General features: G+C 38.1%; 1 protein-coding gene across 6 annotated transcripts in view; it reads left to right on the top strand.

Annotated features, from left to right (window-relative positions):
• The first annotated feature begins 297 nt into the window (after nt 1-297).
• The window catches only part of slc8a1a (solute carrier family 8 member 1a), a 46,950-nt gene continuing 33,969 nt past the window's right edge, over nt 298-13,278 (top strand). For all 6 annotated transcript variants that reach the window (XM_079856721.1, XM_079856717.1, XM_079856720.1 and 3 more), the window contains exons 1-2: nt 298-715; nt 2,116-3,973. In XM_079856721.1, coding sequence (XP_079712847.1) covers nt 2,154-3,973 — 1,820 coding nt within the window. In that variant the 5' untranslated portion in view covers nt 298-715; nt 2,116-2,153. The remainder of the gene's footprint in view (nt 716-2,115; nt 3,974-13,278) is intronic.

The following is a 13,278-nucleotide window of genomic DNA, read 5'->3' as shown; positions in this document are numbered from 1 at the left end:
TTCTTCAGAAAATGTGAAATTATAGCCTACATTTATCACATAAAATGTTGGTTAAGCAAGTTTTTTTAATTTTTTTTTATTGTAGGCCTATTTATTAAATGTTGATTTAATTTGATAGGTAATGCTCAGTAGGCTATAATTATTTAAATATTGAATTTATGTTAGCCTAATTAATCAACTAGAATGTTAAAATATGCCATCAGAAAGGTAAACATGCCTCTAAAAATCACATCAATAAATGGGATAAATGTTACTTCTTAATGGAAAATGTAATTTCTGACTTATCTTTTATAGATAGAGTAGTATTGAGTTGTGTGTGTTCTCAGTGTGTTATCAGCTCATGGGGGTCTGGCACGAAGCCACTGCACTTTCCAGCCATCCGAACACAGTCTCCCCTCCTCCGGTCAGAAATGCGAATCTGTACGGAAATCGGAAAATATGCTTGCAGCACTAGGAAAAGTAGCCTACAACTCTCCTCCGCGCTCTCTCCATCTGCAGCTCTAAATGAATCGCGTGTCTCACACACAGCTCTCGTTACCGGAATGATTCAACTCCTGGAGGATGAGAGTGAACGGTCGCGGTACTTTGCAAATGAACGCTGCCTATAAACGGTCCGGTTGACTGAGGTTGTTTAGCCGGAATCTCCGAGCGTCACTACCACAGCTGTATCTACATGTGGCGGCTTTCACGTCTCCACAGCATTTCATTTTAAAAGGTACATCTTAATGTATTTTTGACTTTACTATGTTTACAATTTTTCAGACTGTCTGCAGGTGTATGTAAATATAGTGAATGTATTTGCCATGGATTTTTGTAGTCTATTATGTGTGAATATGGGAGAATGTAAATTCATTGTAATTGTTTTTTTTATTGAGAGCACAGAGTTGAGATGCAAATGTCTAGACTAGAGCATTTAGTTCAAACCCAGTTAATCAGATCTTTTGCACATCTTTCCATTCAGAAACCCTCCTCTATTTACTAAAGCTCTTTCTGCAAGTCTATTGCACATTTATGACATGAAAACCCTGTTCCTTTTTTTGTTGTTATTTACTTTCTGAAAAAAATAACCAGCCTAAGATGGTGTAGGCTACTGGTTTGAGATGGTCCCACATCCTGGCCAAGCTGGTGTTCAGGTGGTTTACCAGTTTGACCTAAAAATTGCATAATAACCAACAGATCATCTTGACCAGGCTCGGTGACCTGTTTTCTTTCAGTGGGGTTATTATAAGATAAAAGATTAATTTGCATATAATATATATTTTTTTAAAATTGAATAATGTGTTTCTATTTGACGCAAAACAGCTGTTGTATAAATGTGTGTGTTGTTTGAATGATTCTGGTATGCAACAAAATATCTGCCTGTCTACACCATTATCAACCAGGTCATCAACTTTAGAATAATTAATTAATTAACAGACACTCTTTTCTTATTACTTTTTTAAATTTCACACAAGGAAGAGTACAGGCCACAGTGTACTGCTGCACACAATCTCAGCTGCACTGATATTCAGTAAGCACAACTGTGAACACCTTATTGGTTTTATAATACAGTTTTTTAATATATTTCAGACAAAAATGTACCTATCAGTTTGTATATTTCTTTTCCACCAAAGAAAACGGTTAGATTTAACATTCGTGTCACCAAGCAGCTTGCAGTCTAAAAACCGGTCTGGAACATATAAGTGGAGTTGAGTGACAACGGTTACACTCCCCCGCTCAACACTTTCTGCAATCACTCTTGGCCAACTCTTTTTCAGGTTTTCCATTTCCTCGCTGTGTTTTCCTCTTTCCGAGCGAACATGGAGCTAGAGAAAACACTGATGTTCTGATTTTAAAACAAAAAACATTTCTTGCTCCAAGCAAACTCCGCTTACACTCGGCATTGCTTGCATACTCAGGTCTGGGATGTTGTGAAAAAGCACAAGCATGTATACAAATGGTGAAACTTCCCAGTGCCCTTAATGTAAACTGTAAATATCAGCTCTCTTTAAACGTTACTCGGCCAATCAAATTTGAGCATCAGAACTAACTGTTGTTTTGTTTCTTGAATTCTGTTCAACCATTTTGCTGTTGTGTCATTCTTAACAATTCTCCACACTTTTTCTTCCCTCACAGGCTACGGGAGAGCAGGAACAATATACCTCACTAGGAACATGGGCCAATCTGGGACTTCATACTGTTTTTCTCTCGCTCTAAACCTCATCATCTTCCTCTTAGTTTTCTCCAATGAGCTTATGCCAGCTACTGCAGGCGGCTCTAAAACAAGCTTAGATGTAGATACTTCTCCTAACGAAACCTCTTCACACGATGCATGTGGTGGTAGTTTTGAGTGCAAAGAGGGAGTGATCTTGCCAATTTGGATGCCAAACAACCCGTCTTTTGGGGATAAGTTGGCCAGAGCCACTGTGTACTTTGTTGGTTTGTTCTACATGTTTCTTGGGGTATCCATCATTGCAGACCGCTTTATGGCTTCCATTGAGGTCATCACATCCCAGGAGAAAGAGATCACCATCAAGAAGCCAAATGGAGAAACCACAACCACTACTGTTCGTATTTGGAATGAAACTGTCTCGAATCTTACTCTCATGGCTCTGGGTTCATCAGCCCCAGAAATTCTGCTCTCCGTGGTAGAAGTGTGTGGACACAACTTTAACGCAGGCGAGCTAGGCCCAAACACCATTGTTGGAAGTGCAGCTTTTAATATGTTTGTCATCATCGGCCTCTGTGTCTCTGTGATACCAGAAGGAGAGCATCGGAAGGTCAAGCATCTGCGGGTGTTTTTTGTCACCGCCACTTGGAGTATCTTTGCATATACATGGCTTTATCTGATCTTGGCGGTGATTTCCCCAGGTATCGTGGAAGTCTGGGAGGGACTGCTTACTCTTTTTTTCTTTCCAATTTGTGTCCTTTTTGCTTGGGTTGCAGACCGCAGACTTCTTTTCTACAAGTATGTGTACAAACGTTACAGAGTCGGAAAACAAAGGGGGATGATCATCGAGACCGAAGGTGAGCCGGAGCTCCAGTCAAAGGCTGATATCGAAATGGACGGCGGGATGCTTAACTCTCACGGCGAGGAGTTCTTAGACGGAACGGTGGATATTGAAGATAAAGACATGGATGAGGATGAGGCCAGAAGAGAAATGGTAAGGATATTGAAGGAACTGAAACAGAAACATCCGGAAAAAGAGATGGAGCAGCTGGTTGAGCTCGCCAACTACCACGTCCTCAGCCAGCAGCAGAAGAGTCGTGCTTTCTATCGCTGCCAGGCCACTAGACTTATGACTGGGGCGGGTAATATCCTAAAAAAACATGCTGCGGACCAAGCCAGAAAAGCACTTGGCATCCATGAACTTCGCTCAGAAGTCTCAGATAATGATATTTCGTCCAAGATTTTTTTTGACCCTGGCACATATCAGTGTCTTGAGAACTGCGGAACTGTGGCTTTGAATGTAGTACGACGTGGCGGCGACTTAACTAGCACTGTTTCGGTGGAGTACCGTACTGAGGACGGCACTGCCAATGCAGGGTCTGATTACCAGTTCACAGAGGGTGTTATATTCTTCAAACCAGGTGAAACTGAAAAGGAGATAAGAGTGGACATCATTGACGATGACATTTTTGAAGAAGACGAACACTTCCTGGTCCATCTCAGCAACGTCAAAGTCATATCTGAAGGAACCGACAATGGGAACCCAGGCGCCAATCATGTGGACACATTAGCTGGTCTTGGCCTTCCTTCAACTGCTACTGTGACTATCTTTGATGATGATCATGCTGGCATCTTCACATTTGAGGAACCAATGGTTCATGTCAGTGAAAGCATTGGTACGATGGAGGTGAAGGTGGCACGTACCTCTGGAGCCCGTGGAGTAGTGGTAATACCCTATAAAACAACTGAAGGCACAGCAAAAGGTGGAGGAGAGGACTTTGAAGATACTCATGGTGTCTTGGAGTTCCAGAATGATGAGATTTCGTAAGTGCATTTTTTTTCTTTTAACTATTCAGTTAGAATGTATTGCATTGTTGTGCAAAATGGCAGACAATATCATGGATGGCAGTTCTTATTTAACAATTCAAAAGGGGAATCAAGATAATCTTGTATAGTCGAAAACCCTAGTTAGTGTTCAACAATAAGGATGGCACACTTGCCTTGAGTCAGTTTTGGGCCAGGTGACCGAACTGTCACTTGTCCTATTGGATTAGCTCTATCTCTTGCATTTTTAAATTGTGTAAATGGATTTTATGGCTTCCAAAGTTAAACATTTGGTTTTCTGTGAAACATCAAATAGGTAAATTATCTGGCTGATGGTAAATTTTTGCTGCCTTGGTGTTTCCTGTATAAACTGTATAATTTCTAGCTATTATTATAAATTTCCTATGTGAAGAAAATTTAACATTTTATGGCCTGACCACATGCTAAAAAATCTTTACTGTTGAGCCCTAAATAGTGTAATTAAAAATGATAAATTCATCAAAGTCTCCAAGTCATCCAGATGATTTTATCTCCTCAGTCTTTGTTCTTTATTTGCCCACAATATGTTTCCTCCCTTGATATATCTGTTGGCTGTATTTTTTTTCTTTCCTTTTTTCCTTTGCAGCCCTCCTTTTGCTTTCTTTTCACACTCTCATTTCCCACAAGCTGTGCTCACTCTTATGTTTCCATTTTGCTCAGTTTATTTCAGAATCTCACATTAATAAATAGTTTTTTATACAGCGTCTACTCCCAAATCTCCCAGTACTGCTTTAACACTGTCTTTGACATTGTTGTACCCATTGTATTCGGCAAAAGTGTGATTTAAGGAAGTGCATTGATATATGGTCTGATTTACTGTATATCATTATTTTATTGATAAGTCATAGCAGTTGCATGCATTTCCACCTCAAATTTGGGCCTAATGTTCTTAGAGTGGCATGCAAAACTATTGGATCAGAAGAGAGTAAGAGATACTTTTATTGCTTGAGGTGATTAAGTTCCTCCCATAACAGACCTTTGACACACAATAAAGGCTTTGACAAATGTGGTCCTTGAAGTCTGAACTGAATGAAAAAGCATCTGGTTTGGAGTGAATGAGCTAAGTAGAAGCTTTCCACAAGTCGGATCTGCTTAATCTGTGTAGAGGCATGCCACAGAATGTCTTGGATTTCCAGAACTGCTCATTTGGGTGACTAATTACATTTCCATAACCGTTGCAATGCTCGACATGAGCTTGAGCTCCATCGCTAGGGCTTCTGGCAGAGAACAGGCTCTCCTCACCAATCTCGTCCTCTTCTGACACTTCTGGCACTCAGCCTCAGATCATTTATTGGTATGATCACATACTTGACAAGGTGGCCTGAACCCCAGATATTTTCCATGACAGGGAGGATATAATGATAACAGATTTACTCAGTCAAAGATAAACAGCCCTGAATTTGCTCCAAGATCTTGAAATGGAAAAGCTCCCTTACTTGTGCTTATTTTAAGCTGATTAATGGGAAGACATGAACAAATGTAAACAGAGTTGAACGCATTGCTTTGAAGTAAGCAACCTACACCAAGCTGATCTGGCTATGCCTACAGATGGAGTACCATATATGGGCATCTCAGCTCTGGATCCTGGATCCTATTTGGAGACAACTGGATGATTTTATATGGTGCTACGTCGAATCAGTGTCCTTTACTCGTAATTTAGATGGAATCAACCATTTGGATTCTTTTGCAAAAGGAAAGTCTGGCAATAAAATAAATGATTTGCTTTTAGAGAAAACAGGCCAGCTGAAAAATGATTTAGTACATCCCATTTTGAAAGCCAAAAAATCGTATCATAGATTTGGCACTAAGGATGTCAATAAAGAAGTGAGATGAATTAGGACCCTAAGACATCTCAGAGTTGGTAGTCAATTTATTTGTGTACACTGAAGTAGCCTTGTTCCCAGACTGCTACATAGCGTCAGCCCACATCTGGTACGCATTGAATCCACATGTACCAGATGTGGCCCGGATCTGGGCCGACACTATGTTGCTGTCTGGGTTTTCTCTTACTTGCTTTGGTTATCATTAGAGTAAATCTATAACTGGCCTCTAATCACATGAGCACAAAACAGTCTTAAAAACACTAGAATTTAGGACTATAAACACTAGTTTGAATTTGGATCCCTGTTAATGATGTATTAGCAGCATTGAGTGTTTCTTCCTGATGGGGGGCTGTCAAAGACATGAGCAATCCATCTGTGTCCTCTTAGGGTTTTGTCATGCAGAGTAATGAATAAGTTTTAAATGTTAATCTGACTGCACTTTAGGGCTATGTCCTTGTTTAGTAGCATAGTGTAGTTTTTTGTTAGTTTTTTTTTTAACATTTCCTCAATTCGCAGAGTAACAAGCAAGAATGAGTGTATTGCCAATGAAATTTAGACATGGGAAAAGGGGGGAACAGTGGAACAGTGGAAAAGACAAAGAACACAGAAATAGTATGTTAGGCATGTTTATCTTGGCTTATGCGAGACTGGACTTCACATTAACACTGTACATGGAGGGAACAAAATCTCTAGGGGGAGGGAATTTCCATCAATACTAGTTGGAAAATTCCGTATAGTATTTACATTCGTGTAGGCTCTCAAAATAGTCAGAAAAACACTACAATTATTTTGAAATCCCCCAAGATATTTTTCTTTCTTCACAGGCAGAGATTGTTTTGAATTGGTTAGTTTTTTGATTGGCTAAAAAAGTCTATTGAGCGATTCTATTTCCCCCTGTCTACTGCCTTTCACATATTTTTTTTTTTTTTTTACTGAGCTCAAGGCTGTTACATATATTTCTGTGATGTCTGTCAGGTAATAAGGATTTTTAAAGTGTGGCCTTCCCTGAAAACGCTTCCAGCATCTTTAGTTCATTAAATTTTACAGTCAAATTTAGGGTCTTCAATAAGACACTGCGACATGACCTTTGTTGTAAGGACACACTATGTCCATTTGCCCTCATGCACAGTTGCCAGAGTTCTTGCCTCTGCCTCCGGCTAATTAGATGACTCGTTCAGTGGTCATGTGACACTGACAGTGAACCTTGGGCAGTGCATCTCATATGAACACTCTGAAACAAAGTGAAAAAAATGTACTGTCCGCAACACTGCTTTAAACTATTTAATATAAAGGCAACGTTTCGACCCTTCTTCCGGCAAATCACTCTGAAACAAAGACACATGGGTGTCCAATCTTTTATTATGTTCAATTAACTTACTTAATTGAGGTAAACTTTTTCATGCAATTAAATTAAGCCTTATAGACAAAAAGTAAATATTTGTTATTTTTACTAATTACTTATGGATTCTGTAGTCTTGTACAAACTTAAATAAATTTAGCTGACTAGATGCAATGAAAATGACATAATGCTTCTCTGATAATATCATTATTCATCTTGGTGCATTTTCCCCCCTGTTATACAAAAATAAATGCTGTGTGTTGTTTCTGTACATCCAGTTATGGTAAAAAAACTACTCACTGTGTCCCAATGTGAATGGATTAGATAAACACCCAAAAAAGTATTGCATGATGTCATTGCCAATTGTGTTACATTAGCTTATTTTAGTTAACTAAACTGAACAAGGCACAGAATCCTTTTTTGAGACTAGGTTTCTCGCTTTTTATTGGTCTCAAGAACTATGTCCTTATTCTAGAAGAGAAGGAAAGATGCTCCCGGGTTTATCGTTATGTTTTTGGAGCTTGTCCTTCCTCCCCCCAGTCGAGGAGGAGAGGGCACACTTCTGTCGCTAGAGTTTTCTGCCAGCTTAGAGCTGCACAGACAAACAGGCTGTCAGTTGATTTCATGTGACTCGTTGCACAAGGCAAAGATAGAGTCAGCCTCAGTGCACCATTAAATCACTGCTCCCATCTCTGCTGGGAATATTAATCATATTAGGTAGCCCCTTTTGGCCAGTTATTATCTTATGATCATCTATGACTAATTCAGATTATTTACAGAGGTTTCCGTGCCTGCCGAACGCTTGTGACTTTGTGTTGTACGTGTGTTTTTGAATTTTCATTAGGAGATCAGCCTTTTTTTCTGAAACATCTTGAAGATATAGGTTTACAATAAAGCCTTTTAAATATGAGGCCTACATGGGGAAGTACAGTAGAGGTCGGGTTGTGTAGCTTTACATAACGTGATAGTCATGGCATTAATGCATTAAATGTTTATGACACCGTACTGGCGAGAATGCTCTTCCACTTAAGGGAGGTCATGAAAATTTTATTAAATATGGAAAATGTGCTTTTTTTTCTGGTTTGATGACATGAATCAGCAGTTGGCTCACAGAGAGCCATCCACTGTCAGAATAACCCTCGGTGTCCCTTAAAGGCGAGTTTGTTCTTAAAAGATCTTGGTGAATCTCTGAGCATTACTTCTGCCTGTTTAGTTTAGTTTACTTCATTCGTAATGAAAACAGTACATATTGAGTGATGGTGATTGTTGGACAGAGAAAGTATTGTGTTTATGTTCACAAACCATCACTCAAAATTAAAGGTGCAATAGGTGATTTTCTACAGATTTTTTTTTTTTTGTTATGCTGGTTGAAAGTCTTCTCATATCCTGACAGCAATCACTATGTTAAAGGGTAACTCTCGCCAAAATGCAACCTAGGATCTTTTTGTTTATCTACCCGAGGCAAACTTTTGTTTAGAAGCATAATTAGAATGGAAACGCCACTTTTAAGTTTGACCGTATTTTCATTTTCGGTCAAATTGCCTTTTGAATGGGAGTGATTGGGGCACTTCTATGATAGCATCAAAAATCGCTATTTTTAAAACACTAAGAAGGCTCGACACAACATGAAACTTTGCTCGAAGTATCACCAGGGGCTCTACACATGAACTCGAGCACTGAGAACATTGTTTGTTTACACAGAGTTTACTAAAAAGAAAGATTTTGAACAACTCACTGTAGCTGTGTCCACCCATTTTGACAGTCAAAAATAGTCGATCTCTGAATGCAACGTAACAGGGAGGAGACTTAAAGATCGAAAGCTCCTAAAGTTTAGTTCCATATAAATTCATGGACAATTTGTTGTTTTGTCGTTAGTGAAAATCAATATTGACCTTGTATTTGAAAAAGGATCCTCATATAAGAAACAATACTAAAATTCAGAGTCAGTTCATTCGCATTCGGAGATCGACTATTTTTGACTGACAAAATGCCGGTGGACACAGCTACAGTGAGTTGTTCAAAATCTTTCTTTTTAGTAAACTCTGTGCACACAAACAGTGTTCTCAATGCTCAAGGTTATGTGTAGAGCCCCTGGTGATACTTCGAGCAAAGTTTCATGTTGTGTCGAGCCTTCTTAGTGTTTTAAAAATAGTGATTTTTGATGCTATTATAGAAGTGTCCTAAGCACTCCCATTCAAAAGGCAATTTGACTGAAAACGAAAAAACGGTCAAACTTAAAAGTGGAGTTTCCATTCTAATTATGCTTTTAAACGAAAGATTGCCTCGGGTAGATTAACAAAAAGACCCTTGGTTGCATTTTGGCGAGAGTCACACTTTAAGCGGTCTAAATGTATTTTTATTCATATATATCTATATATCTGTGGGAGGTGTAGGACTATGTTCCTTCAATCATTGCATTCGGTCCGAATGAAATGATGGACTGTGTTCCCTGTCAGTTTACGTGTGTTTGCGTACCACTGCGCAGCCTGTTCACGCAGACATCATACGTCATCAGCGTTCACGTACGCTGTGCAGACAAACAGCAACAACCTAACTTTCCTTCTGACAACTACAAGTGGCGCTGGCAAAGTTTAAGAGATACTGTAAAGTTTCTCAGCGGTGAATGACACATGATGTAATAACGTTGTCTCTGGTCGTCTCGCTTCTGGTCTGTGCGTGTTCATGTGTTTTGGAGGAGGCCTGGTTTTGGACGGCGATTTGCAGGGAGGGTGGGATCGTATGCTTTCAATGCTAGCAGGCTAAAGTTAGCATTTCCCAGATCACCTATTGCACCTTTAAGATTTCTTTGTCACTACATAACATGTAGCACATACTTTGCATTCCCCTTTAGTGTTTTTTTTTTAAACTGCTTATGCTAATAATGATAGTGACATGGAGCAATAAATCTGATTGGCCTCTTCAGTGGACCCTGTCTTTGAAAAGTAGGAATTTTTATTTTATTTTTCAGCTTATTTTAATAAAAAAATAAAAAAATCTGCAATATTTACCAAGAATTCATTACAAAAATACTCAGTGCATATATTTGTAATTAACAGCAGACGGATTGCAGCCAGGCTGCTATATACAGTATATCACTCTATCACTATTCCCCTTCACATATGATAACAAATATGGTGCTTAAAATTAGAGCTGTGGAAAATATCTGCAGAATTTCATGGTGAGGAGTCGAAGAGAATGTTAACAGTCATTTGGCCCACATTCATTCAGCTATGTTGTTGTCGGCATAGAACATTTTTTGGGCCTGAAAATGATTTTCCTGACAGGTTATGGTTCAATTATTCTTATTGTCAGACCAGCTTTCAACCTGAAAAATGACTTCAAGAGGTTCCATACATGCTTTCAACGTGCTCCCCCCCCCATTTCTCTCTCTCTCTTCAGTCTCTCTCTCCTCTTACTATAAGGTTCTCCTCTTTTTCCCCCATACTTATTTGAACACTTGCATAAACTCCATGATGTATTTTCCATGACTTCTGCCTAACAGCAACACGAGGGCAGGCAGGAAGATGGGAAATATCCTCCTACAAACCATGGAAAAATGGATCACAATGACAGACAGCTATGTTTTCTTGCATGTTTTACTGTAGAGAGGAGAAACTGGCTAAAATTAAATATATGTGGAAGGAGAGGAGAACTCCGATCCGCCGTAACCTTTATTTCATTGCGTGCAGAGGCTGGGATCTGCTCTCTGGCTCTGAGATATGTCCTAGAAGCTTCACACAGCAAATCAAATGGCACCCACACAGTGTTGGGGAGTAACAAACTAAAAGTAGCGATGATAATGCAGCGAACTACGTTTTCATTAGTGTGAATGCAGCTCAGTTGTTTTTAAATCAGTGTAGCTTTGCCAGTTTAGCCAAGCTCCTTTTTCCAGTGAGTGGTGTAGTTGTATGAAACGCTACATCGTTGTCACATTATATTGCGCAGACAGCTTTATAGCCAAGTGAACTGACGCAAATGCAAACTCCTGTGCTCCATCTCATGTAGCATTCCTTTCAGTGAATCATTTTTTTATTCATTGATTTCTTTAAATAAGTTTGTATAAAAAGTGGCCATTTTTTTAATGCATTTGTAGTTTTTCAAAATTGGATAGTTTTATTTAGTGCAAATATATTCAAGTTCATTCATTTGAGAGAACTCTTGAACTGTTTATCATTAATATTATAGCAAAATATTTTGTTTACTGCTGTTCATCACTGTTTTCTACTCTTTTATTTTTAATAATCAATTCTTTTCCTTTTTTTTTTTTTTTCTTTTTTCCTTATCAGAACTATAATTTTACTGCATATATTTAGTACCGGTCAAAAGTTTGGAAACATTACTTTTTTAAATGTTTTTGAAAAGTCTCTTATGCTCATCAAGCCTGCATTTATTTGATTTATTTCAATTAAAATATTTTCTATTTTAACATACTTTAAAATATAATTTATTTCTGTGATGCAAAGCTGAATTTTCATCAGCCATCACTCCAGTCTTCAGTGTCACATGATCCTTCAGAAATCACTCTAATATGCTGATTTATTATCAATGTTAGAAACAGTTGTGCTGCTTAATATTTTTTATAACCTGTGATACTTTTTTCAGGATCCTTTAATGAATAAAAAGTTTTTAAAACAACAAAAAAACAGCATTTATTTAAAATAGAAATCTTTTGTAACAATACACTACTGTTCAAAAGTTTGGGGTCCATCATTTGTTTGTTTTTTTGTTTTTTGTTTTTTAAAGAAATTAATACTTTTATTTAGCATGATGAGCTAAATTTACTTGATGAGCATAAGAGACTTATTTCAAAAACATAAAAAATAGTTACGTTCCAAACTTTTGTCCGGTACTGTATAAGTGTGTAATTACAATATATACATTTGCACCTTTCACTACCTTTGTAAGTGTGTATAAGTGACAAAAAAAGGGTAGCCTGACAGTAGTCTAATTACTTAATATTATACCATAGCTTGTATCTTTGTAAGATCTTGAAGTAGCTTCTCAATGCTGCACGCACAGCAGCAGATCTGCCACTTCAAATTCTTGTTAAATTTGTTGACTCCCATTATTACATAATATAATGGCTCACCCTTTTTTCTGCTTCCCTCTTTTAACTTCAAAACCTGAAAACCATCCTGCAGTGAGGCTTATTAGGGAGATAACATGGAATGACTGAAGCCTTCCGTGATACACATACTTTTATCATCCTCTCATCAGCTTTCTGAATGACAGATTGTGTTTTCATGCTCATTCGCTCAGCGGCTGTCAGGCTTCCTGCCTGATATTCTTTTAATGCATTTCTCTGAGGGGGGTGGGGGAAGATGTGTGGCTTTAATTATCATCTCTCGTTATTGTCACTGTCGCCATCCTCATCACAGACCTTGCCAGTTTGTTGTGGAGGAGCACAGATTGCATTTAAGTAGTCCAAAATAATACCCTCTCAAGTGTATCCAGGAATAGGTCTTGTTTTCTGAAGTGCTGTTATTTCCATTCCGCTTCCTCTATGTCTCTCCTGATCTGTTCTAGGCCAGTTTTGTCCTTGGACAACATCAACAGTAAAAATTCAGGAGGGAAATGGATTTTTCCAGACAAATCTCCCTTTTAATGGCACGAGCTGCTTACCTCCGTTTGGGAGTTTTCTCAAGGCTGGTTCAAATCTATTGTGTCCTTTTAGTAAAATGAAGTACCATGAATTGGAGGCAAATACTGCAGTATAGGGCTTGGCAATATATCAAATATTCATAATATATTTGCAATCATTTTTTTATTAAGTTTAACTGCTCATTGGGCCATTCAGTGGCATTCGGTATTTGTACACTACCATTCAACAGGTTTTTATGGATTCCTTGATGACTAGAAAGTTCAAAAGAATAGCATTTATTTGAAAAGGAAACCTTTTTTGAACAATTTATTGCATCCTTAGTTGGATTTTTTTAAAATAATTAATATATGTTATTACATTGGTCCAAAATTGCTAATTTAATAAATATTTTTTTCGTAATGAATTTTTTAGTTACAAATATTGTGATGAACATGCCTTGATTAACTTGATTTTTATTGTGCTTCAGCTCTTACGTTAAACATTTTGAATCTACTTTTCAAAA

Source organism: Squalius cephalus, assembly GCF_949319135.1.
Source record: "Squalius cephalus genome assembly, chromosome: 22".
Classification (NCBI taxonomy): domain Eukaryota; kingdom Metazoa; phylum Chordata; class Actinopteri; order Cypriniformes; family Leuciscidae; genus Squalius; species Squalius cephalus.
Note: the sequence above shows the minus strand (reverse complement) of the source record. Positions and strands in the feature narration are given on the sequence as shown.